We start from the raw sequence: 23,895 nt of genomic DNA, 5'->3' as shown, positions 1-23,895 counted from the left end.
ACGATGTTTCAAAAAATTTTAAGATTTAGGTCATAGCTGATTTAATATGAACACATTGGTGTATTTCGATGGTAATAACTCTGAAAATAGTTCTTTTTTCATACAACAGCAAATCAATGCTGAAATTTTTGAAGACAGCAACAAAAGTGACTGAAAGTTCCATCGAGAATAGTCAAAATTTTCTCGACCGGAAAATGTGCGAATACAGAAGAAATACATCGTGGAAATTAGAGAGGGCCTCTTATTTAAGAAAGCAGATCGACTAAAGTAGGTGAGGATAACTGTTTAATCGAGAAAATATTGACAAAAATTACTCATCAAGTTTTAAGGTTTTTTATTTGAAATAATGTAGAATATACGAATGCTTAAGAAAAGTTCAAAATTCAAGCGAGCGTTTGAATTAAATTTATATTTACAAAGCCAAATCAACTTTAAAAAAACAAAACAATATCATATTGTACATTTATGCTAGAAAGCTGATAGTAGAATGAATCTTAAACATTTTTGAAAAAGTAACATTTTAAAGCTCTGCTTTAACAGGACTGTTAGTCATCGTCCCTTTCTACAGAGGTCGATGACGCACTTTAAGGACATGGGCGTTTATAAAGATTTGCTTTAGAATTTACTACATAAACTGTACACCTCATTAAAATAATATCAGTTTCTTTATCAAGTTTTGCTAAGAAAGTATACTCTGTTGGACTTTAGAAGTTTTTAGCATGGTTTGATTTGTTAGTATAAATTACTAAAAAACGGTTTTAGGTTTATAAGAGGTACAAGAAGTCTTGTACCGAATTCACATCGGAAATGTGGCACAACGCCTCTTTCATTTCAAAATTGATATTGTCATCAATTTCGCTTCTGGCTTACTTTGGAGGCGTCATTTCCGTGTAGACGCATCACGCCTAAGCAATTGTAAACATTTTAAATGGAATTATTGATATGTCGATCAGGCTTGACCGAGTCTCTGTCTGCGAGGGAAGCCATTGTTCCGGACTCTATAGGGCTCGCACAAGTGTCCTGAAGACAGCGTGTTAACCTTGAGCAGTCTCGGCAGTTCATATACTTCAGGTTGTTATTTCAATTACATGCTTTTTTCTTTCATCGATAATTACATCAATAATAAAGGCGAATGGTTATTTTAAACATTTATATGAGATTAAATTCGAATTTAGATACACTTAAAGGTTTGTTTTCGTTTCGTTTACGTTGGAATGATGTGAGGTCAACACATACTGTGTTTTAAATTTCGTCACAGTTAGCATTACGTCTCTAACCTGTTCCAAACCTCAAATTTCCTATCATTTTAACGGTTCGTGATTTATTCAGCGTGTCAAATGCAGATTTTAACAATCTTATGACCATGCTCAACCGTTTTTAAGACAGTTAAGTCAAGGGTTTCGTGATCGCATTTGCAGATTAACCACCTCGGAAATGCCTCGCTCGTGAATCTCAGCGGTCCTCAGACAGTGTTAAATTTTTCCTCCCAATTAGGAATGTCCGAGAAATTTCAGACAGAAAAGAAGCAAATCAACTTTACAGGAGAAAATTACTGATAAAGATCGGGTCAAGATTACTTCTTTGACAAGGTCTCTCGATCTTCATCCATCTAGTTTATTCGGCGCTAAATTTCGTGCTCTAAGTTCCGGCGATATTAGAATGACGACTAATTCGTTTGTGGTTAGCCTTTTTTCTTATTTCTTTTGTTTGATTTTGTCTTGTCATGTTGTACTCCATCGCTGAAAGAGTGATAGAAAGATAAAACCCATATTTGGCCTCTCAATGGTAAAAATAATTTCCTTTAAGAAGTGATTTTGTCTAATACTGAAATATCACCGGTGCTGTTTTCATGACAAAAGGTGCGACTCATTTCATTCGAGGTCGTGAAACGAAGCAAATCTTAGCAACTATATTTCAAAGGAAAAGCAATGGGTTGAAAGCTGGAGACTTCAATAAAGTACAAATGATATTGGTACCGTTTAGATTTTGTTAGACTCAGTTGTTTGATACAAGGTTTCTTACAAAGTCGTGGGAACTACCAGAGAAAAATATTTGTTCTAACAAGGGGCTAACGCTCGAAACGTCAGCTTAAGAAACTCTTTACATTGGCCAATTTACATTATCAACTCAGTTAATATAAACAAATCATCTTGCCTCAGAAAACCATCGCTTGAAATAAGTTTTATTTAGCTGCTTGATAGTGAGTTCACTTTATTGTTCACTGGCCAGCAGGAAGTTCTCTACTGGACAAACAATTGGTTTCCGCGGCGACCCCGTCTTTGTAGAATTTGCATCCGGCTAGAATCTTTCTACGATTGATCAACCAAGTAAAAACAGCTTCCAATAGAATCCAAGGAGACAAGAATGCACAAAACAACTTCACACGTCTAATAATAGTTGGATAAGCAATTGATTGGTTAATCCAACACTCCAGAACTTTTATCTAATTGCATTATATCTTCTACTATGAATGTAGTCTTTGAGTGGGTGGCAAATTGTCATTGAGGCTGTGGTACTAGCGTCATTACTTTCTCAATGGGCTTATTGTATCGGTTTTAAGGTGTGCATGGCGGAAGAAATTACGGCAGCTATGTTGATCTTTGAGTATTTTTGCATGGGATATTGTGCTAGTAAGCTCCTTTCCACTGAAATCCTTTGTCTTCTGCACATCAGATTTGTTTGATAAGTTTAAGGCGTGGCAGTCGTATCAACTTAGAAACAGGAGTTCACATCTCTGTCTTAAATTATGGTGCGGCTTTGAACAATAACCTTACTGCTAACCAAACTCTAACTAGCCAAACTAACATAACATCTATAAGTTTCATTTAATGCTCTGCAAAAGCATAATTTGTGATTATTTTGCATAACATCAGACGACATCTTTAAATCGATAGACCTGTTTCGTGACATATTTTATAGCTCTGCAAAACAGTCATATTGCTTACGGAGGTACTTATTATACACACCTCTCTTAGAAGCCGTGATCTATTGTAAAAAAAAAAAAGAAGACCTTTCTGTTTATCTGGGTGTGATCTGACGTCAAACGACTTATAAATAGAAAGTGCAACATCATGTTTTTCTGTTTTCCAAACAGACATTTGTAAGTGTTCCTTTTGTCTCTGTAGAACATTAAGTTGGGCGTTAACAAAGCGGCTTTCTTCTCTGGGAAACAAAACATGGAAAGCCATAGATAACTTGGGCTTATGAAGCAATCCACCATGTCTTCGTTTGAAGGAATTTGCTCATACAGTAGCACTGTCCCCAATATTAGTTTGTGACATTTGGGTCAAAGAAAGATCGATCGATCACATGCAAAACTTGATTGGTGTAAAGAAGATTGTTTTACATCGCACAGCTCAGTCGTGTTCTTAATGATGTCTTGCCAAAAATTAAAGTGGTCTGAAACAGTTGATCTTCTTGTTGTTTTGAAGAAGCCCGGTTTAGCAAGGTACCTTGTTTCATCGAAAAAACTTTTGTTATTATTTTTTCAAATAGCAAGCCACATATGTCTAAAAGAACCTTATAATGACTTTTAAAACTGAATGCTGTATATGTTCATTGCTTATTTGCACGTGGTTACTTAATATTTTCGTCAGACTGTTAGTTCTGTTATGGAAAGTTGGCAAGTTATAGAGAAATTCTCATCATTTGCTGCTCTGCATGCTTCGGAAGTGAGGGATGTTAGATTGAAATATGTAGAAATAGGTTTTTATCGTCTGTGTTAGTTCATTGTTAGTAAAAACCTGGCTTCAACACAATCACCGAGCGAGCGGAAAGAGAAGAGTCATGCTGGCGGAGTCCGAAGACGACCGCGACGAATTCTGGGCGAAACGATTGACGTTAGTAGAAGAAGGTTCACTATAGAGATCACCCTCTCTGATCGTCTGATTGCATGACTAAAATTGCCACAAATTCAGCCTCCTCTCTAGAAATAATATTAATAATAATGGTATGAATTAACCCTCGTCCCCCTCGTCTTGTTGCATTGTGCCGGCCGAATGTCTAACTGAAAACTGAAGACCTCAGCTATAAAAAAGGCTTTTACATTCGTCCCGTCCTTTTGCTTATTTCCAAGAAAAACTCACTGCATTTGTTTGGAAGCACAATCTTCTTCAGTTTCCTTCTAAAAGCAATATGTCCCATTTCATTGTCTTGGTCATTCTACGCATGTACCGAGATGACAAAAAACGTTTGAACTAGAAGTGTTATTAAGGAACTGGACTCTTTAGAATACGGTGTCACTGCACCAGAATATAACCCATGCTTGTGATGAATTTGTTACCATTATAATTTTTCTCCTAATTTGGCTCGATTTCTACAGGCGAGTTCGTTGGTAGGGGAGCCCCCAGTCCCAAAACCAAGTCTTTAATCTGCACATCTACAACCATTCTCGTTATTACCAATAATTCCAATCCTTGCCTTAGACCTGTCATATCTGGCACTACGAATATTAAACCCCTCTTTGTTGATGGATCCCGGGAGGATCTTGAAATAACCCACCCTGAATTGCAAATTTTGGTTACGTGGACATCCTATCAGTGTCTATTTAAACTCATCTAAGACATTCGAGCAAAGTACCAGCCAATTAACTTTACTCCCGGAATACTATTTACTTTGACTTGATAAATTATTTGATGGTTATCTTTGAAGTTGTTTATGGAATAATATAATTTTCTAATATCTATTGATGATGTAGTCATGTTTAGTGTGGTTTGTGATGCTTCTGCTGCAATAAAATCTTAATAACAACAGAAAACAAAACTACTAGAAAAAACTCATAAACAAACAAATAAACGGATAAGCAAAGCTAACTACCAGGTATACACCTTAGAGCCATCTATTTTCATGACTAGCGCATACATGCATGCGCCAAGGCTGGTTAGGTGAAGATAAACAAGAAAACTCCCAGAATCCACTTGTTGGGAGTGAGCGCTGTTTTCTTTGGCGCTGGAAATGCAAATAAAAAAAACGAAGACTGTAGGCTGAATAAGAATTTGGCTAGAAGCAAATTCTATTCTATTGTAATCTCTAACTGTTTAACTTTCTCGCTTTCAGTATGCTCTTATACTTTTTCCATCTTTGATGACCACGATGATTACTTGTTTACAGTATTAAATAGGAAAAATGTGATGGGAAAGTGTTATTATAAGAACTTTATATCAGATCAGAAATTCTTATCAAGGACATCGGACGAACAGCGATAATACTAATATGTCTTAGATGTAACTTACAGTTTTTTGTCGTATATTTCCCTGCATGTCTTTGCCGCTGCAAGATTAATAACATGAAGAGTGTGCTCTAACTTCTAATACGCAAGTAAGCAATGTTATCATCCTGGCAATGTTGATTTATAATCATTTATTGCTTTTTTCGACTCGGTGTTGCCTTTTCCTTTAAATCATTATTCCTTGTTGTTTTGTTTTCCTCTAAAACCAGAGTTTTGAAACATCTATGGTAGGTTACTAACCTCACTTCGCATTTTTCAGCAAAGTTTAGGATTTATTTTGAAAGAAATTTAGAATGACGTACTCATTTGAATATCACATATGTCTCTCGTCCAAGGAAGCTTACACGAGCATGAATACGTTTGTTTTTCCTTTTTGGGAAACAGGAACCTCCGTTTAAGCAGCCAGAGAACAAACATCCCTAAAGGAAATCAAATGAATTAAAATTGAAATATGATACATCATAAGAATATAATAAAAAGTTGTGATTCAGCAAAGAACTTTATATAGAATTTGTTTCCGACGTTATCAGAATGACGACTAATTCGTTTGCGGTTGGCCTTTTTCCTTATTTCTTTTGTTTGCTTTTGCATGTCATGCCATATTCTTCTCTATCGCTGCAAGGGATACATAAAGACAAAGCCTATCTTTGGCTTCTAAATGGTAAAAGAATTTCCTATAAGAAGTGATTTTGTCTAATAAATATCACTGGTGCTGTTTTCACGAATAAAGTTTCCAATCATTTCATTCGAGGTCGAGAAACGAGGTATATTTAGGAGCCATATTTTAAAGGAAAAGCAATGGGTTGAAAACTGGAGACTTGAATAAAGTAGAATTAACATTGGTGTCGCTTAAGTATTTTTTAACTTCAGCTGTTTGATACAAGGTTTCTTTCAAAGTCGTGGGATCTAAAAAAAAGAAGAATATTTGTTCTAACAAGGGGCTAACGCTCGAAACGTCAGCCTAAGAAACTCTTTACATTGGCCAATTTACATTATCAACTCAGTTAAAACCAAATCATCATCTTGCCTCCGTGATCCATCGCTAAAAATAAGTCTTGTTTAGCTGCGTGATAGTGGGTTCACTTTATTGTTCACTGGCCAGCAGGAAGTTCTTTACTGGACTAACAATTGGTTTCCGCGGCGACTTTGTAGAATTTGCATCCGGCTAGAATCTTTCTACGATTGATCAACCAAGTAAGAAAAGGTTCCAACTGAGTCCAAGGAGACAAGAATGCACAAAACAACTTTACACGTCTAATAATAGTTGGATAAGGGACTGATTGGTTAATTCAACACTCTACAACTCTTTTCTAATTGCATTATATCTTCTGCTAAGAATATAGTCTTTGAGTGGGTGGCAAATTGTCATTGAGGCTGTGGTATTAACGTCATTACTCGCTCAATGGGCTTATTGTATCGGTATTAAGATGTGCGTTGCGGAAGAAATTACGGCAGCTGTATTGATCTTTGACTATTTTTGCATGGGATATTGTGTTAGTATGCTCCCTTCCATTAAAATCCTTTGTCTTCTGTGCACCAGATTTGTTTGATAAGGTTAGGGTGTGGCAGTCGTTTCAACTTAGAAACAGGAATTCATATCTCTGTGTTAAATTATGGTGCGGCTTTAAACAAGAACCTTACTGATAAGCACACTCCAGCTAGACAAACTAATATTTCCCTCTACAAATTTTATTTGATGGTTCACAAACACATTATTTGCAATTATTTTGCATAACATCAGACGACATCTTTAAATCGATAGACCTATTTCGTGAGATGTTTCATTGCTCTGCAAAACAGTCATATTGCTTACAGAGGTACTAATTATGCACATCGCTCTTAGAAGCCGTGATTTATTGCAAAAAACACAACCTCCCTGTTTATCTAAGTATGATCTGACGTCGAACGGCGTATAAATAGAAAATGGAACATCATGTTTTTCTGTCTTCCAAACAGACATCTTGAAGAGTTTCTTTTGTCTTTGCAGAACGTTGAACTGAGCGTTAACAAAAAAAAAATGGAAAAAATAAAACAGTTATTGGTATGTTTTAAACATCAGAACACTTGAGAGGGCACCGAGAGGACACTCACTAAAATCTACCTGAAAGGCATTTACTTTCTTTTGTCGCGAAAATCGTGGGTTTTAAAACTTTGAAACGACGTTCGATGAATCCTGAAACTGGAGTTTGAGTCCCTTGGTAAATTATGCCAGCTGGTCTCATTTCGCTGGAGAGCTGGTAGTGCTTCAAATGACTCGATACGTCGTCCTGGCATTCAAGAAGAGAAATCAGGGCTGGAATACTCAAAGCTACTCCAATCTTTGCTTTTCATGAATCAAGTAAACCTTTTAAAAGTTAAAATTCTCATTAAAATGAAATTCAGTCCATTTTAATAACTTAAAAAGCGAGCGAGTACAAGCGAGTTCGTTGGTAGGGGAGCCCCCAGTCCCAAAACCAAGTCTTGAATCTGCACACCTACAACCATTCTCGTTATTACCAATAATTCCAATCCTTACCTTAGACCTGTCATATCTGGCACTACGAATATTAAATCCCTCTTTGTAGAGGGATCCCGGGAGGATCTTGAAATAACCCGCCCTGAATTGCAAATTTTGGTTACGTGGACATTCCATTCAGTGTCTATTTAAAATCGTCTAAGACATTCGAGCAAAGCACCAGCCAATTAACTTTACTCCCGGAATACTATTTACTTTGACTTGATAAATTATTTGATGGTTATCTTTGAAGTTGTTTATGGAATAATATAATTTTCTAATATCTCTTGATGTTGTAGTCATGTTTAGTGTGGTTTGTGATGCTTCTACTGCAATAAAATCTTAATAACAACAGAAAACAAAACTATTAGAAAAAACTCATAAATAAACCAACAAACGGATAAGCAAAACTAACTATCAGGTATACACCTTAGAGCCTTCTATTTTCATGACTAGCGCATACATGCATGCGCCAAGGCTGGTTAGGTGACAATAAACAAGAAAACTCCCAGAATCCACTTGTAGGGAGTGAGCGCTGTTTTCTTTGGCACTGGAAATGCAAATTAAAAAAACGAAGACTGTAGGCTGAATAAGAACTTGGCTATAAGCAAATTCTATTCTATTGTAATCTCTAACTGTTTAATTTTCTCTGTTTCAGTATGCTCTTACGCTTTTGCCACCTTTGATGACCACGATGATTACTTGTTTACAGTATTAGATAGAAAAAATAGAATGGGAAAGTGTTCTTACAAGAAGTTTATATCAGAAAGTTTAGATCAGAAATTCTTGTCAAGGACATCGGACGAACAGTGATAATACTAATATGTCTTGGATGTAACTTACAGTCTCTTGTCGTATATTTCCCTGCATGTCTTTGCCGCTGCAAGATTAATAACATGAAGAGTGTGCTCTAACTTCTAATACGCAAGTAAGCAATGTTATCATCCTGGCAATGTTGATTTATAATCATTTATTGCTTTTTTTGACTCGGTGTCGCCTTTTCCTTCAATTCGTTATACTTTGTTGTTTTGTTTTCCTCTAAAACCAGAGTTTTGGAACATCTATGGTAGGCTACTAACCTCACTTCGCATTTTTCAGCAAAGTTCAGGATTTATTTTAAAAGAGATTTAGAATGACGTACTCATTTGAATATCACATATGTCTCCCGTCCAAGGAAGCTTACACGAGCATGAATATGTTTGTTTTTCCTTATTGGGACACACGAACCTCCGTTGAGACAGCCAGAGAACAAACATCCCTAAAGGAAATCAAATGAATTAAAATTGAAATATGATACATCATAAGAATATAATAAAAAGTTGTGATTCACCAAAGAACTTTATATAGAATTTGTTTCCGACGATATCAGAATGACGACTAATTCGTTTGCGGTTGGCCTTTTTCCTTATTTCTTTTGTTTGCTTTTGCATGTCATGCCATATTCTTCTCTATCGCTGCAAGATACATGAAGACAAAACCTATCTTTGGATTCTAAATGGTAAAAGAATTTCCTGTAAGAAGTGATTTTGTTTAATAAATATCACTGGTGATGTTTTCACGAATAAAGTTTCCAATCATTTCATTCGAGGTCGAGAAACGAGGCAATCTTAGCAGCTATATTTTCAAGGAAAAGCAATAATTTGAAAACTGGAGACTTTAATAAAGTAGAATTACTATTGGTATCGCTTAAGTTTTTTTAACTTCAGCTTTTTGATACAAGGTTTCTTTCAAAGTCGTGGGATCTACAAAAGAAAAATATTTGTTCTAACAAGGGGCTAACGCTCAAAACGTCCGCCTAAGAAACTCTTTACATTGGCCAATTTACATTATTAACTCAGTTAATAAAACCAAATCATCTTGCCTCAGAAAACCATCGCTTAAAATATGTCTCGTTTAGCTGCTTGATAGTGGGTTCACTTTATTGTTCACTGGCCAGCAGGAAGTTCTCTACTGGACTAACGATTGGTTTCCGCGGCGACCCCGTCTTTGTAGAATTTGCATCCGGCTAGAATCTTTCTACGATTGATCAACCAAGTAACAACAGGTTCCAACAGAGTCCAAGGAGACAAGAATGCACAAAACAACTTTACACGTCTAATAATAGTTGGATAAGGGACTGATTGGTTAATTCAACACTCTAGAAATCTTTTCTAATTGCATTATATCTTCTGCTAAAAATATAGTCTTTGAGTGGGTGGCAAATTGTCATTGAGGCTGTGGTATTAACGTCATTACTCGCTCAATGGGCTTATTGTATCGGTTTTAAGGTGTGTATGGCGTAAGAAATTACGGCAGCTGTATTGATCTTTGACTATTTTTGCATGGGATATTGTGTTAGTATGCTCCCTTCCATTAAAATCCTTTGTCTTCTGTGCACCAGATTTGTTTGATAAGGTTAGGGTGTGGCAGTCGTTTCAACTTAGAAACAGGAATTCATATCTCTGTGTTAAATTATGGTGCGGCTTTAAACAAGAACCTTACTGATAAGCACACTCCAGCTAGACAAACTAATATTTCCCTCTACAAATTTTATTTGATGGTTCACAAACACATTATTTGCAATTATTTTGCATAACATCAGACGACATCTTTAAATCGATAGACCTATTTCGTGAGATGTTTCATTGCTCTGCAAAACAGTCATATAGCTTACGGAGGTACTTATTATACACATCGCTCTTAGAAGCCGTGATTTATTGCAAAAACACATCCTTCCTGTTTATCTGAGTATGATCTGACGTCGAACGGCTTATAAATAGAAAATGCAATATCATGTTTTTCTGTCTTCCAAACAGACATCTTGAAGAGTTTCTTTTGTCTTTGCAGAACGTTGAACTGAGCGTTAACAAAAAAAATGGAAAAAATAAAACAGTTATTGGTATGTTTTAAACATCAGAACACTTGAGAGGTCACTGAGAGGACACTCACTAAAATCTACCTGAAAGGCATTTACTTTCTTTTGTCGCGAAACTCGTGGGTTTTAAAACTTTGAAACGACGTTCGATGAATCCTGAAACTGGAGTTTGAGTCCCTTGGTAAATTATGCCAGCTGGTCTCATTTCGCTGGAGAGCTGGTAGTGCTTCAAATGACTCGATACGTCGTCCCGGCATTCAAGAAGAGAAATCAGGGTTGGAATACTCAAAGCCACTCAAATCTTTGCTTTTCATGAATCAAGTAAACCTTTTAAAAGTTAAAATTCTCATTAAAATGAAATTCAGTCCATTTTAATAACTTAAAAAGCGAGCGAGTACAAGCGAGTTCGTTGGTAGGGGAGCCCCTAGTCAAAAAACCAAGTCTTGAATCTGCACACCTACAACCATTCTCGTTATTACCAATTATTCCAATCCTTGCCTTAGACCTGTCATAACTAGCACTACGAATATTAAACCCCTCTTTGTTGAGGGATCCCGGGAGGACCATGAGATAACCCACCCTGAACTGCAAATTTTGGTTACATGGACATTCCATTCAGTGTCTATTTAAACTCGTCCAAGACATTCGAGCAAACCATCAGCCAATTAACTTTACTCCCAGAATACTATTTACTTTGACTTGATAAATTATTTGATGGTTATCTTTGAAGTTGTTTATGGAATAATATAATTTTCTAATATCTCTTGATGATGTAATCATGTTTAGTGTGGTTTGTAATGCTTCTGCTGCAATAAAATCTTAATAACAACAGAAAACAAAACTATTAGAAAAAACCCATAAACAAACCAACAAACGGATAAGCAAAACTAACTACCAGGTATACACCTTAGAGCCTTCTATTTTTATGACTAGCGCATACATGCATGCGCGAAGGCTGGTTAGGTGACAATAAACAAGAAAACTCCCAGAATCCACTTGTAGGGAGTAAGCGCTATTTTCTTTGGCACTGGAAATGCAAATTAAAAAAACGAAGACTGTAGGCTGAATAAGAACTTGGCTATAAGCAAATTCTATTCCATTGTAATCTCTAACTGTTTAACTTTCTCGCTTTCAGTATGCTCTTACGCTTTTGCCACCTTTGATGACCACGATGATTACTTGTTTACAGTATTAGATAGAAAAAATAGAATGGGAAAGTGTTCTTACAAGAACTGCATATCAGATCAGAAATTATTATCAAGGACATCGGACGAGCAGCGATAATACTAATATGTCTTGGATGTAACTTACAGTCTCTTGTCGTATATTTCCCTGCATGTCTTTGCCGCTGCAAGATTAATAACATGAAGAGTGTGCTCTAACTTCTAATACGCAAGTAAGCAATGTTATCATCCTGGCAATGTTGATTTATAATCATTTATTGCTTTTTTCGACTCGGTGCCTTTTCCTTTAAATCGTTATTCCTTGTTGTTGTTTTTTTCTTCTAAAGCCAGAGTTTTGGAACATCTATGGTAGGCTACTAACCTCACTTCGCATTTCTCAGCAAAGTTCAGGATTTATTTTAAAATAAATTTAGAATGACGTACTCATTTGAATATCACATATGTCGTCGTTCCAAGGAAGCTTACACGAGTATAAATATGTTTGTTTTTCCTTATTGGGACACACGAACCTCCGTTGAGACAGCCAGAGAACAAACATCCCTAAAGGAAATCAAATGAATTAAAATTGAAATATGATACATCATAAGAATATAATAAAAAGTTGTGATTCACCAAAGAACTTTATATAGAATTTGTTTCCGACGATATCAGAATGACTACTAATTCGTTTGCGGTTGGCCTTTTTCCTAATTTCTTTTGTTTGCTGTTGTCTTTCCATATTCTTCTCTATCGCTGCAAGGAATACAAGAAGACAAAACCTATCTTTGGATTCTAAATGGTAAAAATAATTTCCTATAAGAAGTGATTTTGTCTAATAAATATCACTGGTGCTGTTTTCACGACTAAAGATTCCAATCATTTCATTCGAGGTCGAGATACGAGGCAATCTTAGCAGCTATATTTTAAAGGAAAAGCAATGGGTTGAAAACTGGAGACTTCAATAAAGTAGAATTAATATTGGTATCGCTTAAGTTTTTTTAACTTCAGCTTTTTGATACAGGGTTTCTTTCAAAGTCGTGGGATCTACAAAAGAAAAATATTTGTTCTAACAAGGGGCTAACGCTCGAAAAGTCAGCCTAAGAAACTCTTTACATTGGCCAATTTACATTATCAACTCAGTTAATAAAACCAAATCATCTTGCCCTAGTAAACCATCGCTTTAAATAAGTCTTGTTTAGCTGCTTGATAGTGGGTTCACTTTATTGTTCACTGGCCAGCAGGAAGTTCTTTACTGGACTAACAATTGGTTTCCGCGGCGACTTTGTAGAATTTGCATCCGGCTAGAATCTTTCTACGATTGATCAACCAAGTAAGGTCAGGTTCCAACAGAGTCCAAGGAGACAAGAATGCACAAAACAACTTCACACGTCTAATAATAGCTGGATAAGCAATTGATTGGTTAATTCAACACTCTAGAAATCTTTTCTAATTGCATTATATCTTCTGCTATGAATGTAGTCTTTGAGTGGGTGGCAAATTGTCATTGAGGCTGTGGTACTAACGTCATTACTCGCTCAATGGGCTTATTGTATCGGTTTTAAGGTGTGTATGGCGGAAGAAATTACGTCAGCTATATTGATCTTTGACTATTTTTGCTTGGGATATTGTGTTAGTAAGCTCCCTTCCATTGAAATTCTTTGTCTTCTGTGCACCAGATTTGTTTGATAAGATTAGGGTGTGGCAGTCGTTTCAACTTAGAAACAGGAATTCATATCTCTGTGTTAAATTATGGTGCGGCTTTAAACAAGAATCTGATAAGCACACTCCAGCTAGACAAACTAATATTTCCCTCTACAAATACTATTTGATGGTTCGCAAACGCATAATTTGTAATTATTTTGCATAACATCAGCTGAAATCTTTAAATCGATAGACCTATTTCGTGAGATGCTTCATTGCTCTGCAAAACAGTCATACTGCTTACGGAGGTACTTATTATACACATCCCTCTTAGAAGCCGTGATTAAATGTAAAAAACAAAATCTTCCTGTTTATCTAAGTATGATCTGACGTCAAATGGCTTACAAATAGAAAGTGCAACATCATGTTTTTCTGTCTTCCAAACAGACATCTTTAAGAGTTTCTTTTGTCTTTGCAGAACGTTGAATTGAACGTTAACAAAGCGGATCTTTTTTTACCGAAAAAAAAAACCAGGAAAGCTATAGATAACTTGAACTTATGGATCAATCTACCATATTTTCGTTAGAAGGAATTTGCACATAGCACTGTCTCCAATCATATTAATTTGTGACATCTGGGTCAAAGAAAGATCGATCGATCACATACAAAACTTGATTGGTATAAAGAAGATTGTTTTACATCGCACAGCTCAGTCGTGTTCTTAATGATATCTTGCCAAAAATTAAAGTGATCTGAAACAGTTGATCTTCTTGTTGTTTTGATGAAGCTGCTTTAGCAAAGTACCTTGTTTCATCGAAAAAACTCTCGTTTTAACTTTCTCATATATCAAGCTACATATGTCTTATGAGTAGATGTCCAAAGTCAATAGAGACCTGAACCTTAAAGAAATTTTAGAACTGAATGCTGTATATGTTCACTGCTTATTTACACTTTCGTCAGACTGTTAGTTCTGTTGTGAAAATTTGACAAGTTATAGAGAAATTCTAATCATTTGCTGTTCTGCATGCTTCGGAAGTGAAGAATATTAGATTGAAATATTTAGGAAAGGTGTTTTTATCGTCTGCGTTAATTCATTGTTTGTAATAACCTGGCTTCAACACGATCACCGAGCGAGCGGAAAGAGAAGGGTCATGCTGGCAGGGTCCGAAGACGACCGCGACGAATTTTTGGCGAAACGACTAACGTTAGTAGAAGGATGGTCACTATAGAGATCACCTTCTCTGATCGTCTGACTGCATGACTAAAACTACCACAAATTCAGCCTCCTGAATGAATAATGGTATGAATTAAACCTTGTCCCCCTCGCCAGGTTGCATTGTGCCGGCCGAATGTCTAACTGAAAACTGAAGACCCTAAGCTCTAATCCAAAAAAGGCTCTTACACTCGTCCCGTCCTTTTTCTTGTTTTCAAGAAAAACTCACTGCATTTGTTTGGAAGCATAATTTTCTTCAGTTTTCCTTCTGAAAGCAATATATACCATTTTATTGTCTCGGTCATTCTATGTATATACTGAGATGACAAAAAACGTTTGGGTACAAAGTGTTAATTAGGAGCTGGACTCTTTGGAATACGGTGTCACTGCACTAGAATATACCCCATGGCTGTGATAAATTTGTCGCCATTATCATCGTCTGCAAATCTGGCTCGATTTCCACAAGTGAGTTCGTTAGAAGGGGAGCCCCCAGTTCCAAAACCAATTCTTGAATCTGCACTCCGACAATCATTCTCGTTATTACTAATAATTCCAATCCTTGCCTTAGACCTGTCATATCTGAAACTACGAACATTAAACCCCTCTTTGTTGCAATTGAGCTGCAAAGAGGCCTGTGAACCAATCAGTTTCTTCCACGTGTCTCGACCCAGGGAAGTAGCGAGGTATGTTCCGTCTGCGATTAGTGAATACAGTGAGCTAGCCGACTTTTCTATAGGAATGAAGTTGTTCTGTTCACCGATTTTCATACCGAGACAGATCTTTGTGAAAGATGTGTTCCAATAAGTCGGTAACTTGGTCTCCTGTGAGTCAAAACCAGTCTTTCCGCCATCCAGGCTCAAGGTTTCCTTATTGCTCCAGATATTTGCATCGTAATGAAAAGTTAGCTGGTGATCAACAAAAGGTATGAGAGACAATAACAGCAAGAGATTGAAACTATCAAATAGTCCTTTCCTTAGTCCATACCTGGGCCATGAGGCCCACCCAGCCGTAACTTATGTTTATCCCGGTTTTCATGGTAAGAATCAACTACGAGTATCACCCCTCCCTCCCTGGATAGGATGCTAGTCTATCGCAAGGTTACCCCCCAGCATTTCATCAGGCCTCCCTCCTCGCCGGTACCAATTTCCACCCCTGGTTAGAGAGAGACTGTGAGAGTAAAGTCTGATGTCAGAGAACACAGCCCAATGACCCGGTCAGGTGTCGATCCCAGACCTCTCGATCCGGATCTCGGCGCACTAACCCTTATGCCACTGCCTCTCCCCCAGTCCTTTTCTCAGAGCATTCTTATTCTAAGAGATCCCGGGAGGATCTTGAAGTAACCCACCCTGAATCGCAAATTTTGGTTACGTGGACATCCCATTCATTGTATAATTAAACTCGTCTAAGATATTCCAGCAAACCAGCAGCCAATTAACTTTACTCCCGGAATACCATTTACTTTGACTTGATAAATTATTTGAGAATGTTTATCTTTAAAGTCGTTTATGGAATGATATAATTTTAAATTATTTGAGAATGTTTATCTTTAAAGTCGTTTATGGAATGATATAATTTTCTAATAACTCTTGATGATGTAATCATGTTCAGTGTAGTTAGTGATGCTTCTACTGCAATAAAACAATAATAACAACACAAAACAAAACTGTTTAAAAAAACTTATAAACAAACAGACAAACGGATAAGCAAAACAAACAACCAGGTATGCACCTTAGAGCCATCTATTTTCATAACCAGCGTCCAGCCTCCTCCACCGCATGCGCCAAGGCTGGTTAGGTGACAATAAACGAAAAAACTCCTAGAATCCACTTGTAGGGGGTAAGCTCTGTTGTCATTGGCACTGGAAATGCAAATAAAAGGAACAAAAACTGTAGGCTGAATGAGAATTTGGCTAAAGGCTAACACTATTCTCTGGGCATATCTAAATGTTTTAGATGAGCACGATGATGGCTTTTTTTACAGCATTTAAAAATACAATGTAATGGTAAATTATTATTACAAGAAGTGTTTATAAGACCAGAGATTTAAATGAAGAATATCGGAAGAGAAGTGTTAATATAAATATTTCTAGAGTATAACTTACAATTTGTTGTCATATATTTCCTTGCATGTCGTTGCCGCTGAAATATTAAAAACAACAAGAGTATAGTTTAACTTCGAATTCACAATCAAGCAATCTTATCATCTGGGGTATAATGAACTGGAATGATATAATTTTCTAATAACTCTTGATGATGTAATCATGTTCAGTGTAGTTAGTGATGCTTCTACTGCAATAAAACAATAATAACAATAATTTTGACTCGGTGTCGCCTTTTCCTTTAAATCACGATTCCTTGTTGTTTTGTTTCGTTTTCTTTCTCCAAAACCAGAGGTTTGGAACATCTATGGTAAGTTACTAATTTCGCTTCGTATTTTTAAGCAAAATTTAGGATCCATTTATGAAGAAAATTTAGAATCACGCACTCATTTGAATATCACATCTGTCTCCGGTCCAAGGAAGCTTACACGAGCATGAATATGTTTGTTTTTCCCCGTTGGGCAAACACGAACCTCCGTTGAAGCAGCCAGAAAACAAACACCCTGAAGGAAATCAAATGAAACAACATTGAAATATGATATATCATAACAATTTTACAAAATGTTGTGCGGAAAGAACTTGTTATAGAATTTTTTTTAAAAATACGGTGGAAAAGAAAATGATTCAAATAATTGAATACATATATTATTGGGAAGAAGGCTTGAATGGTAATATGAGTATATATAAATGAATATATGCGCCTTATCAGTGTTAAATTTATTATTAATCCATGAGTTTCAAGAAACGGAGAGGTCCAAAAATTCCCAATTTTTGTATTCCACTGTATTTCCGCTGGATTTTTTTGTGTTCTAATAATTGTTATAATTTTTTTATTTCTCGCCATTCTTTTGAAAAAAACATATCTATTTACTCTCGAAAGTGTTTATATAGCACTCAAAGGTAGCTAGGCCGAAGTTATTCGAACGAGAAACATAAGGAGGTTTCAAGTATGCACTTGCAGGAAATCGGGACAAAACAACTTGCGAGTCCAGCTCTCCAAAGTCCTCCTGCTGTGAGCAAGCTTCATCGCTTTTCGTGTTTCCAATTGATGTAAGTCAGCGGCGCCAGTCTTTATTCTTTATCATTATCATTCCAAAAATAAGGGAGTGAAAGAAACGGTAGAAAAGGAGAGATACAAGGGTGTTAATTACACCTTTCATCGTGAATGGAATTTCAAAGAACATATAACGATGGATTATTGTTTATTTTACAAGCTGTAAAGATTCTGTTAAACTTATTAAATCAAATATGAGAAAAGGTGCTCTACAAACAAAAGGTTTACTTAATGGGATGCTTTATGAAGTTTTGTTATTGTAAATGAAATTTTTGAATGAAAGATTTACTCTCATATCGGTCACCATTATTCAAAAATCATTTTTCGCTTTTTCATCGAATAATTTTTTCTTTGAAAATTTGTACACACATTGCCAAAAGAAAAATGTCCACAATTGCATCCTAAACAGTTTGGAAGGAAAGAACTCAGTGAGCTTTCTACGACAATAGTACTGAGGCTCTGAAGCGATGGAAGTCAACAGTGATTAAAAAGTTCCGGTAAAATCAAACGTGAACTTAAGATGATGATGCTTTTGTAAAGTGCACTTCTTAAGATAAAAATCTCGCAGGAGCTTAAATACCTTTAGTAGTAGTGAGAAAACTACTCCCTCCTGGTCAACAAACTTGATGGGTTCATCAACAACAGCGATGTCGTGCTCGTTCAGTTCACAAGCCCCTTCACCATCCTTCTCGGAAGACAACTTGAAGTTTGTGGAAGAACACCTTAAATTCTTTACACATTCTCGACTGCACGATAACAAACTGCGAGAATCAAACCGTTTGACAACGTATCCCACAAGCTGAGTGTTTGTCTGCAATTTGAAGTGAAAATAGCGAGATTTCCAGTTCCCTTCCGAGGCGACAATTGCGGCAGTTTGAAACAAGAAAAACATCAGAAATTCTGTTGTCGTTGGCAATCTCATTACCAAACAAAATCTGATAACTGTTCACAATATTCTAGTTCTTTCGATGACTTTTTCAGTATAATTGGTTTATCATTTTCCCTTACAGCTTCTTTTGAGGACTTGTGAACCGCTCTGACGCCATAATTAATTTCAAAACGAGGCTCCATCTCGTCCAATTATGTCTTTTCACAAAAGCTAAATTCGGCATGGTCTTTTTAACCTTTAAGAATTTTTGATCACCCTTCTCTTCATAACCTCGCCTTAATTTTCATTGATTCAGTATATATTGTGGTAAATTACAGTTACCATTTTGAAAACACTTATCAAGTATTCAGTAAAGAGTCAAAGACAAACACTGTGCTGAGCACTTTTAATTGTTGGAGCAATGATTGGATCAAGGAGCAAAGAAATTGATACAAAAGAGGCGCTAAAGATTCAAAATGATAAACGTTCAGTAAAAAGAAACAGATTGAGAATAAAGATAACTTTATTGCAAAAGTCCACAACACATACACAGTGTTTATAAAATAAAAATTTATGGAATTATTCCATACTCGGGGGTTGAAGACAAGAGGCCATATCTTCTTAGATCTATCTTAGTTCAAGGGTAAAAATCTCGAGTGCTACCAACAGTTTATGATACGAGCATATATACACTGTGTTACTGAGAATGTTGCATTTTAGCTCTTGTCACGAATTTTACAAAAAACAAAGAAAGATCTCGAGTTAATCGAGAGTTGGGAAATTTATCGCATGGTCGAGGTTCAAGGCATGGGAGCAAATCCTCTCTTAGTTGAAGGGCAATAATCTCGAGTGCTATTTACAGTCTATGATACAAGCGTATCTACAATGTGTCAGAAAGTTGAACTTTAGCTTTTGTTGCGTATTTTACAAAAAAACAAAAAAATCTCGATTTAATTGAGAGCTTGGGGAATTTATTACGTGGTTTAGCTTCAAGGCAAGAGAGCTTAAACTATCCTCTATTAGTTCAAGGGCAAAAAACTCGAGTGCTATTTACATTCTATGATATCAGCGTATCTTTACCGTGTTAAGAAGTTAAATTCTAGCTTTTGTTATGAATTTTACAAAAAACAAATAAAACTCGATTCAATCGGGAGCTTGAGGCGAAAAAGCAAAATTTATACCGACGAAAAATTTCCAAGTTCACGTGAACTTATGAAGCGTTAATTTCCTGCAATTAGGTAAATATGGTACTCTATAAATCGCGTTTTTGACCACCTAAAAGTTGCTGTACCTTTCGCTATCCTTATTTCGTAGAAAAACGTGGCGAGCTTAAGCAATAAAGAAATAGGCACCATTTACTGAATGAACACGGTTCTGTCACAATAATCTAGTTCTCAGGCCTATCTTTTACCCCTGTTCAGTGGAATGGATGCGGAGCGGAGGGTCCTGTCCTCCAGGTGTTTGCTGAGGGAACGAAGACCTTTAGGAACAGCATAGTGAGTGTAACATATGTCAAATTGGACGAAGGAAGGATGCAATACACCTTTGAATCACATCTCCATCGTTTCGTCTTCTCTCATTGTACCAAGATGTATCCCATCGCTTTAATATGTGTATTACCATATTTCGCTTCGTTTCCGCAAGTGTTGGAATCATCGTGTTTTCCTCCTGTACCAAACCCAATTCTGGAGTCACAAGTACTACAGTCGTTCTCGTTGTTTCCAAGGATTCCAATGCGAGCTTTCGGTCTTCCTGGTCCATCACATTTCACATTAAACCCCTCTTGGTCGCAATTAGGCTGTAATGATGCCCTAGAGCCGATCAGCTTCTTCCACGTGTCACCACCCAATGAGGTCGTACAACCATTTCCATCGGCGATTAATGAATAGAGGGAACTAGCCTGCTTGTTGATGAGTATGAAGTTAATTCTTTGTCCGATCTTCATGCCGAGACAGATCTTGGTGAAGGATGTGTTCCAATAGGTCGGTAACTTGGTCTCTTCTGAGTCAAACCCAGTCTTACCTCCGTCAATATTGAAGGTTTCGTTGTTGCTCCAAAGTTTAGAATCGTAATGAAAAGTTCCCTAATCAGCAACAATATACAAGAAAGGGTCACATCAACAGACCGAAAAAACCTTACTGTTTATATATCTTAGGCATCGCTTGTACGGTTGTTGATGGATCAGTGCGAATACTTTTAAATAAACCCTGCACACTTACGTTGTCCATGGCGAGTTAAATTTGCGAACATTACAGCCTATCAGTCTAAAATAATTTGGAGCTAAATTAAAATTGTAGATATATACCTGTGAACCGTTCATTTTTATAACCAGCGTCCATTCACCCTCACCGCATGCGCCAAGACTTATCACGTGACATCTTTCCCCGATCCAAGGTTGTTGGCAAGCGCACGAGAATGTTTGCCTTTTTTCGTCGGGAAGACAGGAACCACCATTAAGGCAACTGATCATCTGACATCCCTAGCGAATATAAAGAACACTCGTAATATAAATCGCTCGTAAGAGATGATAATTTATCCTCCCTTGGCTAGCAAACGGTCAACGTGATGGTTAACAGGCTGAGCTACCCAGCAAACCAGAATTTCTCCTGTTTCTAAACATGCTATCGTCAGTGCACGCAGGGAACACAACATTGATATTGCTACATGTGAAGAGAAAAATATCGTCATAGCAACTGAATTTTTCAATATGGCGAATTTACTTTCCATGCAGGGCTTTAATTTTTTAGTTTACTAATATAACTGAGAATTTATTCAAATCTTTTGAAAAGAAAATTTTTTTATTAAAAGAAGTTATGTTATGATAAGCAGTACGTCATTGTATCCATGTGATATCTGCTATGAAGCTTGTGGCGATATTTAATGTAGCATAACAAAGAAAGTTGACTGAATTAAATTTCTTTTTAAAGAATAAAATGTTTGTCTCGAAACGCATTAGGTAGTGAAGCAGCTGCAGACTGGAATAATTGTGTTTCTTTTTAATGATTGATATGGGGAACACTCATAATTGAGGCTGGAAATCCTTTTAGAGCGGCAATAACTAGTGACAAAGACTTGATCGATTTTAATACTGGTTTTCACGGTGCCATTTACAAACGGCCTATGTTAGGACGAAATGTGTCACCTTGAGTACTGTGGATGTAGCTCTCTCAGAATTAATACTTTCTTCAACAGCAGATCTAGAGATATCGAGGATGTTCCTTCAAAGTCGTCGTTGTTGGAGAACAACGTAAGGTTTATGGAATGAAATTACACTTTTGACAGAATTCTCTTGCTTCTGTTGAATTAACTAGAAAGCCAAACCACTTAACCCCGTATCTCATTAATTAAGCTGCTTTTTATGCTACTTGCATTCTATATGCAGTAACAACATCCGTATTTTGGAAAAAAATTATCAACTTAACATCACTTAAGTCCATCACCAAGCGAAATCAGGCGGAAAAGGGTGACAAACTGACTAATTTCGAAAAAACAATTCGGGAGTCGTTGGGATATCTTCCTTTAGAGAACGAAAATACCAAAAATGGTATGGCTCTAAGGTGTAATGGTGAAGTATCAGACGTTATTTAGAAGCTACAAGGAGGCCAGATGAATTTTGATATCGGCCGGTCTAACATGACATGATCTCTGAACAGCCGTCGAAAAGTAAACTGAAATCCATTTATTTTGCCAAGAAACTTAATTATTTTCATATGTATAATAATAATAGAGCCATTCTTTTTGGTAGGAAATGAAAAAAAAGGAAGAGCAGCTTTTTCTTCTCTTTCCGGCAGCATGTCCGAATCGCCGAAAAATGTCAAAACTTATTAGAAAAGGAGCTTCTTTACACAAAAATAATTAAAAGTTGAAGTTTGTCATTTATGTTCTATGAAAGGGAATTGTTCTTTTCATCTAATGCTCTAATTTATTAATTTATTCTGTAAACTTCAAACCACATCACGTACCAAAAACAAAATATCTTCGAAAATGAAGCAATTAACATACAAAAAGAGCTCAGGTGGAAAATTGCAAATTATCATGCACTATTGTGTCTCCCTAAGCTTTAATTTCAGGATATATTAAGCCACAAGGAGTGAATTAATCGAAGATTCTATCACAATAACCGCATTATCCTTCTCAAAAATCATAGCTATATAACGCCGGAAATTAGGATTGACTTCAAAACAGTCTGATCGAGTTTTAGTACAATTTTTCGCGACGAAATTAGGGCCTGAAAACTCAGTCTTATCATTAAAAGGTAAAGTTTGGCTTACAATATTATTTAGGGCTAGATGACTTTTATTTTTTTCCGAACTCTACCTTCATATAGTGTCTCGTTTTGATTAACTGAGGATTACTTCAAAGTTATTGTTCAATTTTTGCGGGTAGGTGCTCAACCTTGCGGTTTTTAAGATACTACGAAAGTTAAATAACTACTTTGAATTAATTCAGCTAAAGATGACAAATTATGTATAATTATTTTAAATACTGAAAGCAACACAAGGTAAATTACCCTTAGAAGAAGTGAGAAAGTGACTCCATCGCGGTCATCAAAGTAAACGTTTTCGTTTAAAACGGAGATATCGTGCTTGTTCAGCTCACAAGTTCCTTTGTCGTCCTTCTTTAAGGAAAACTTGAAGTTTATCGACGAACACCACAAATTTTTTAGACATTGTCGACTACACGATAACAAAGTGGGAGAATCAAACCTCTTAACAACGAATCCCATGAGTTCCTTGTTTTCCTGTGTTTTGATATATGATGAACGAGAATCTAAGTCGGAGTTTCCTCTGGCGATCAACGTTGTGGATTTTAGAAAAAGGAAAAATAACATCACGTTGTTATACGCCATTGAAAAGGAGGCCAGCACTTACAGTAACGGAAAAAAAAGTGTTCCTGAATTGTTTGACACTTTCTAATAAAATGTTAATTGTTTTCTTCTTTCAACAATGTTTAGAAATGATAACCACGTGACCGACAAAGTTTATTCATCGTTATGAGATCGGAGTTGCTGCAGGTGTGCTCGACAATCTTCGTGCCACTGACGTTTCCCAGATCACTTGCATAGCCTATCCATAATTTACGTTTGACATATAGGTAGTAGTTAATACAAGGCTTAGCTAAACACATAGATTCTTTCAAAAACCAGAAAATATCTGAAAATGTGTCGCGCTTGTACATTTACTTTCTCTTTTTCTCGTGAAAGTTTGCACTTAACGAACTCAGTATTCACGCAAACCGCTGAAAACAATAGGAAAGACTGCATCAACTCCCTCCACCCATCCC

General features: G+C 36.5%; 2 protein-coding genes and 2 long non-coding RNA genes across 4 annotated transcripts; all 4 read right to left on the bottom strand.

Moving 5' to 3' along the window:
- Positions 1–6,900: 6,900 nt before the first annotated feature.
- On the bottom strand, positions 6,901–9,916 carry LOC149043392 (uncharacterized). The gene is made up of 3 exons (XR_016187817.1): positions 9,583–9,916; positions 8,863–8,979; positions 6,901–8,601 (listed from the first exon to the last, which is right to left on the bottom strand). It is a non-coding gene; the product is annotated as an uncharacterized LOC149043392 (long non-coding RNA).
- Positions 9,917–10,234: 318 nt separating this feature from the next.
- LOC149043391 (uncharacterized) lies at positions 10,235–13,067 on the bottom strand. The gene is made up of 2 exons (XR_016187816.1): positions 11,887–13,067; positions 10,235–10,902 (listed from the first exon to the last, which is right to left on the bottom strand). It is a non-coding gene; the product is annotated as an uncharacterized LOC149043391 (long non-coding RNA).
- A 1,767-nt stretch (positions 13,068–14,834) lies between these two features.
- On the bottom strand, positions 14,835–17,213 carry LOC113677868 (putative skeletal organic matrix protein 5). The gene is made up of 4 exons (XM_027194749.2): positions 17,077–17,213; positions 16,694–16,730; positions 16,321–16,450; positions 14,835–15,497 (listed from the first exon to the last, which is right to left on the bottom strand). Exons 1-4 carry the CDS (start codon positions 17,078–17,080, stop codon positions 14,976–14,978), a joined length of 693 nt encoding a protein of 230 aa, XP_027050550.2. The 5' UTR covers positions 17,081–17,213; the 3' UTR covers positions 14,835–14,975.
- A 1,904-nt stretch (positions 17,214–19,117) lies between these two features.
- On the bottom strand, positions 19,118–23,604 carry LOC113680319 (uncharacterized). Its single transcript, XM_027197372.2, has 3 exons — positions 23,123–23,604; positions 20,918–21,091; positions 19,118–20,695 (listed from the first exon to the last, which is right to left on the bottom strand). The coding sequence occupies exons 1-3, from the start codon at positions 23,459–23,461 to the stop codon at positions 20,189–20,191; spliced, it is 1,020 nt and encodes a 339-aa protein (XP_027053173.2). The 5' UTR covers positions 23,462–23,604; the 3' UTR covers positions 19,118–20,188.
- Positions 23,605–23,895: the final 291 nt, after the last annotated feature.

The sequence above is a fragment of the Pocillopora damicornis genome, chromosome 6 (assembly GCF_964200805.1).
Source record: "Pocillopora damicornis chromosome 6, jaPocDami1.2, whole genome shotgun sequence".
In the NCBI taxonomy this organism is placed as follows: domain Eukaryota; kingdom Metazoa; phylum Cnidaria; class Anthozoa; order Scleractinia; family Pocilloporidae; genus Pocillopora; species Pocillopora damicornis.
This window is presented reverse-complemented; position numbering and strand designations above follow the sequence as displayed.

What these genes read in the sequence shown, in the direction of transcription:
- LOC113677868 (XM_027194749.2), bottom strand. An exon ending in GAAATATATGACAACAAATT is followed by an intron (nt 16,451 to 16,693) that starts GTAAGTTATACT and finishes TTGCATTTCCAG; the next exon opens with TGCCAATGACAACAGAGCTT. An exon ending in TGAAAATAGATGGCTCTAAG is followed by an intron (nt 15,498 to 16,320) that starts GTGCATACCTGG and finishes GTTGATCACCAG; the next exon opens with CTAACTTTTCATTACGATGC.
- LOC113680319 (XM_027197372.2), bottom strand. Translation starts at nt 23,461, where the DNA reads ATGGCGTATAACAACGTGATGTTATTTTTCCTTTTTCTAAAATCCACA. An exon ending in CTTTCTCACTTCTTCTAAGG is followed by an intron (nt 21,092 to 23,122) that starts GTAATTTACCTT and finishes TATATTCGCTAG; the next exon opens with GGATGTCAGATGATCAGTTG. An exon ending in TAAAAATGAACGGTTCACAG is followed by an intron (nt 20,696 to 20,917) that starts GTATATATCTAC and finishes GTTGCTGATTAG; the next exon opens with GGAACTTTTCATTACGATTC.